Here is a 6,000-nt window from a genome sequence, read left to right on the forward strand (position 1 = left end):
TTTATTTCCCCAGGAAAACTGTTCCACTGGCCTCAATCCACATTCAGGCCCGGGAAGCCTCAGGAAGCCGGGGGACGGCCCCCCTGCCCCCACCCGGACCCCCCACCTGCACCGAGGGTACTTGGCCCAGCTTCAGGGGCTGGGCAGGGCCTGGCTGGATCTAGCTGGGGGGAGTGGAAAGAGCTGTGGGCTGGGAAGCTGAGGACTTGATTGGTGCATCTGTCATGACCTGTGTGGCCCTGGGGATGTTGTGCCCTGGCTGAGCCTCGGTTTCCTGGGCTCAAACATTGGAGAAGGGGGTGCACTGCCCCCTGCTCATGTGAGGACCATGTAGGGTCCGATCCCGAGGCAAGAGCCTTTCACGCTGACATCTAGACCCACAAAGAGCCGGGAAGAGAGAGGACGCGGCTCCTTTGTGGACAAAACCCCACTGGCGCCCGCGCCCCCCCCCCACCCCGATAATGGGAAACACTGGTTCCTGTCCACGGGCAGCCCAGCATCCCAGCTGCCCCCAGGCGCCCCCTGGGCACACGTCGCTGCAGGCAGGTGGGTCCTCGGGGAGCCCTGGCATTGGGTGGGCAGTTCCCTCACAGCAAGGAACGGGCTCCAAGTCCACACACCAGAGACCCCCGCTCCGCCCCTGGGAGACGGGGTGGAGCAGAGAATGAGGTGCCTACCTCTTCTCCAGGGTACAGACGGCCCTCGTGCCCTTTCTAGACAGCCCCTCCTCAGGCCCAGGGACCTGTCTGGCTGATGAGCTCCCAGGAGGGCGAGGGGTGTGACCTCCCTCCCTCCCTCCCTCCCTCCCTCTCACCACCCAGGCCCAGCCCAGGGCTGGCTATAAAGCTGGCCCAGCCTGGCCCTCAGCACGCCCAGCTGGGACCCTCCTGGAGCCTCCTCAGGGGACACATCCGCTCCGCTCCTCCTCCCACGTGGCACCATGAGGGCCCTGTGGCTGTGCTGGGCGCTGTGGGCGCTGCCCCTGGCCCGCCCCGGGGCGGCCGTGACCGAGGAGCAGATCCTGGGCAGCCTGCTGCAGCAGCTGCAGCTCCGCGAGGTGCCCGCGCTGGACCAGAGCGACGCGGAGCGGCTGGTCGCCCCTGCCCACGTGCGGGCCCAGTACGTGGCCCTGCTGCAGCGCAGCCACGGCGTCCCCTCCCGTGGGAAGAGGTTCAGCCAGAACTTCCGAGGTGAGGCCCTCCCCGCACCTTGGCCGGTTGTGGGTAGGGGGTGGGAGTGGGGGAGAGACTGGATGTGCCCATCTGGGGAGCCCGGGACCTGCTCCCCGCCCAGGCTGGGTGCTCGGGCACGAACACCTCAGCTCCTGTTGCCAACCTGGAGTCTCGGGTGCTGGGGACGGGGTGCCTGGTACCTGTGCTGTACGTGACCCCAGGTCCCTCTGGGCTCAGGGTCTGAGAGAGTTGTTCACAGGCCCCTGTCTCCTCTTCTGCTTTGGGGGCCATTTCACCGGAGAGGAAGATGAGGATAAACTCTGCCCCGTAGGAAGAGCAAGGTCCAGCTGGTACCAGATCCCACTGCCCGGGTCCTCTGCCTCCCACGCCCCATCCCTCCTCACCCCTCCTGGTGCGGCCCCTCTGCCTGGAAAGGCTGCCTGTCCATGTTCACCGGCTCCGGGGCCCACGGAGGGCGGGGCCGCGAGTAAATAAGCCCCAATGCAAATGATTGTCCCAAATCAAGAAAAATATTTGAGTTATGTTTTTATTGATTGTGAGAGAGGAAGGAAGGCATAGAGAGATAGAAACATCAACGAGAGAGAAACTTCATCATTGGCTGCCTCCTGCACGCCCCACACTGGGGATCGAGCCCCCAACCCAGGCGTGTGCCCTGACCTCCTGGATCGTCGGTCAATGCGCAAGCACGGAGCCCCACCGGCAGGGCTGGGAATATTTTTAAGGTGGGGGTGCCTTCTTTCGCACCTGGTCTCCCGTTTCCCAGGCCCCAGGTTCTCCCTGTGCATTAACTGGGGAAACCCTGTCCCAGGCTCAGCCCTGCCCCCTCAGAGCTGCGCCCTCGGCTGGAGAGGCCCCGCTGACGCTGCTGTTGTCCCCAGAGGTGGCCGGCAGGTTCCTGGTGTCCGAGGCCTCCACGCACCTGCTGGTGTTCAGCATGGAGCGGCGGCTGCCCCCCAACAGCGAGCTGGTGCAGGCCGTGCTGCGCCTCTTCCAGGAGCCGGTCCCCAAGGCCGCGCTCCGCAGGCACGAGCGGCTGTCCCCTCGCAGCGACCTGGCCCGGGTCACCATCGAGTGGCTGCACGTGCGGGCAGACGGCTCCAACCGCACCTCCCTCATCGACTCCAGGTGGGGGGGGTGCCCGGGTGTGCTTGGGGGGGAGGGCAGAGGGAAAGGGGAGGGCAGGAGGGGGCGAGGGGGGTCTGTCTCGGGGAGAGGGATGGGAGGAGGGGGGAGAGGCTTCCCCGGTCCCCACCCCTCAGCGCCTGGGTCCCCGCCTGGTGTCGCAGGCCAGTGTCCATCCACGAGAGCGGCTGGAAGGCCTTCGATGTGACCGAGGCCGTGAACTTCTGGCAGCAGCTGAGCCGGCCCCAGGAGCCCCTGCTGCTGCAGGTGTCGGTGCAGCGGGAGCACCCGGGCCCGCTGGCCTCCAGCGCCCACAGGCTGGTGCGCTTTGCCTCCCGGGGGCCTTCGGACAGCGCGCAGGGCGAGCCCCAGCTGGAGCTGCACACCCTGGACCTCAGGCACTTCGGGTGAGCGCTGTGGGCTGAGGGTGACCCTGATTAATACGCCGAATAGAGAATTACCCTGCCATTGAAATGGGCTTCTTTCCTCGGGGCGCCATGGGGATGGATGAGTGTATAACGTTTCTCCTTTGAATCTTAGGAGCAATAGCACATGATTATCTATATTTTGGTTATTTCCAGTTATCTATCCTTGTCACACACATCCGGCTTTTTTAACATCAGGAGAGATGGATCACACGTCTCCCTCCCAGATGGCCCACTGGGCCCTGCCCTGGGTCCCCTGACCTCAGCCCTCCCAAATGACCTCTGACTCCGCCTCTCCTTGCCCCCCACAGAGCTCAGGGCAACTGTGACCCCGAGGCACCAGCGACCGAGGGCACCCGCTGCTGCCGCCAGGAGATGTACATCGACCTGCAGGGGATGAAGTGGGCTGAGAACTGGGTGCTGGAGCCCCCGGGCTTCCTGGCCTATGAGTGTGTGGGCACCTGCCAGCAGCCCCCCGAGACCCTGACCTTCAAGTGGCCGTTCCTGGGGCCGAGGCAGTGCATCGCCTCAGAGACGACCTCGCTGCCCATGATTGTGAGCATCAAGGAGGGCGGCAGGCCCCGCGCCCGGGTGGTCAGCCTGCCCAACATGCGGGTGCAGAAGTGCAGCTGCGCCTCGGACGGGGCGCCCGTGCCAAGGAGGCTGGAGCCGTAGGTGCTGGGCTCGGCCACCGTGGGGCTTGACTCATGTGCTTCAGAAGCGTACTGGGTGCCAGGAGAGATGGGACTGCGGATGGGCAAATGCTCTGTGCTCTCTGCTGAGCTCTGAATTTGCTTCCTCTGACCAGTCCGCTCACCTCCTAATATTCGCTCCCCAGGAACAAGACTCCCTGGTCACCGCGCAGCCTGTCCAGGCTTCTCGCCCCTTCGTATTATCCGCTGCACTAGATCCTAAGCCAGGGGTGGGCAAACTTTTTGACTCGAGGGCCACAATGGGCTCTTAAACTGGACCGGAGGGCCGGAACAAAAGCATGGATGGAGTGTTTGTGTGAACTCATATAAATTCAAAGTAAAGGAGCGGAGGGGAGAGCAAGAGAACCCTCCGCTCTTTCGGCTCCGCGGGCCGGATAGAACAGCCGAACGGGCCGGATCCGGCCCGTGGGCCGTAGTTTGCCCACGGCTGTCTAAGCGCTTACCTGGGTAGGTTCTGTCATCTAAGAGCGGAAACGCCGATTTGTCATTGTTTCCCTATCCCAGGAGCTGGCCCAGCTGGCTCAAGTGTGGGTTGTGTATTCTCATCTCAGATACGAAGGGCATTTTGCAAGAAAGAAGGAAAACGCATTTTATTCTGCATTTTTGTATTTTACCAAGAAGCCTGCCCGTTGTTGAGGAAACAGAGCGTTCTAGAGGGACAAGGTTAACGTGATTAGAAAGACATGGTCAAGGTCTCCGTTCAGAAGGACAGGAAGCTTGAGTTGAAATGCATTCGGATGCTAGGGGCCCGTCCGCTTGGAATTGAAGCAGAAACTTGTCATTGTTGTCGACATGTTTACTCGTTTCAATCCGACTTGCGATCAAATAAGAAAATCTGATCCTCAGGACCACCGTAATGTGGGTCAGTCCTGTAAATGCTGGGGCAGGTAAGGGGAGCAAGTGCTGAAACTGTGAGATATCACACTTTAGAATGCCAAGATTACAGGGGCTTCTGAGCCGCAGGAAGCTGGCCTGGGGCTCGGACGCCTTGGATTCCTGGCCAGTCTGCACAGCTCCTATGAGCTCTACACATTCCATACCCTCTAAACCTCCATCTCCTTCTCCGTCAAGTGAGAAAACCCCTGCCTGCCATACATTTGCTGGAGCTTTTAGGAAATAATAATGTTTTTTACAAACACTCCACACCTTGCGTGATATGTAACAGGGGCTAAGGTTACCTGAACTCACACTCGGACCCACTTGGGGGACTTCTGTTGATTTTGAAATAAACGTAACCCCCTGAAAATCAGATTTAGAAGCCCCTTTCCCCTCTGAAAGCAAAGATCCTAACTTTTTCTTTCTGTCAGTGGCTTCTAATTGCTGGGTTAGAACCTTGTTCTTCCCAGGTGGCGCCATGGAGGCCGGAAGGAATGAGGACGGGCGGGTAGGGGTGTGGGAATGTGAAGAGAGTGGACAGGTTGGTCTGAGGAGCCAGGGGAGTCCGGGGGCCACCCCAGGAACCCGCTGGAGGTCAGGCGGGGGGCCTTGTCAGCAGGAGGCAGCAGCAGAAGAGGGGAGATGGCAGGCATAGGTACCCAGGGACGAGGGCTGAGCCCAAGGGCAAACTGGGAAAAGGTTGGTCACGGGTTTGGGGGGACGGGGAGAAGGAGTAAGCCCGATGGGACAGAAAAAAAACTGTCAGAGACGCAGGAGGAGACCCCCGTGACCCCCCCGCCCCTCGAACTACAGGCTGGTGCTAGGGTCCTGGGCAGGGAGGTAAGGAGAGGCTTGTCATCCCAGTAAAGGATGAGCGCCTAGAAATGGAGCAGAGGCCAGGGAACCCGCAGAGCTGCGCACGTGTGCGTGAGGAGTGACCCGTTTAGTGCCGGGAAGGACCTGGGAGGAAGCTTGGGTCCACCCCCAGGTCTTGCAGGTGCGCGGAACCCGAGGCCCGAGAAGGAGCGCAGTTTGCGCGTCCTCATGGAGCCGGGCCCTGCGTCCTGCCGGGTGCACACCCCGCACCCCGGGCCCGCTTACCGTCCAGTTGGGAGGAAGCACCCTGGTACCCAGCCCGGGAGACAGGCGGCGCTCAGCGAGCTGGGCCGGATCGGTGACCCCGGTGGCCCGGGCCCGGCAGTATCGCGCGGCTTCCGTTTGGGGCTGCACCGAGGACCCTCACTCGGGGCGCTCACGGCGGCGCGGGAGCCGCGGCCTTTCGGTGGCCGCGGACTTGCGGGGAGCGGAGGTGCTGAGCGCAGCCGAGAGCCCCCCGCTCCGGGGCGGCCTAGGAGCCGTCTAGGAAATCGAGTGCAAAACGGGGGCGACCACCAACGTGGGCGAAGGCTCCCCCGGCGCCGCCTCCGCGCGGCGCGACCACCTGTGCACGGCCGGGTCTCCCCGGGGTGCGGGGATCCGGCCGTGCAGGGAGGGGGCTGAGGGGCGGAATTAGCCCGGGCGACGGCGCCCTCGGCCCCTGGACGGGAGCTGGCGGGGCGCAGGGCGAGCCCCGCGGAGGGAGCGCGGCCCGCGCGCAGGTGGCGGCATCGGGACGCCCGCCCCGCGGCGGCTGCAAATTGGGCGAGCAGTGGCCGCTCTGCGCATGTGCGG

General features: G+C 63.0%; 1 protein-coding gene across 1 annotated transcript; it reads left to right on the forward strand.

Moving 5' to 3' along the window:
- Nucleotides 1-940: 940 nt before the first annotated feature.
- Nucleotides 941-3,415, forward strand: LOC308238708 (left-right determination factor 2-like; the record flags this gene model as incomplete). Its single annotated transcript, XM_080651033.1, has 4 exons — nt 941-1,190; nt 2,072-2,318; nt 2,480-2,722; nt 3,052-3,415. The coding sequence occupies 4 exons, from the start codon at nt 941-943 to the stop codon at nt 3,413-3,415; spliced, it is 1,104 nt and encodes a 367-aa protein (XP_080507159.1).
- Nucleotides 3,416-6,000: the final 2,585 nt, after the last annotated feature.

The sequence above is a fragment of the Plecotus auritus genome (assembly GCF_963455305.1).
Source record: "Plecotus auritus genome assembly, chromosome: 14".
Classification (NCBI taxonomy): domain Eukaryota; kingdom Metazoa; phylum Chordata; class Mammalia; order Chiroptera; family Vespertilionidae; genus Plecotus; species Plecotus auritus.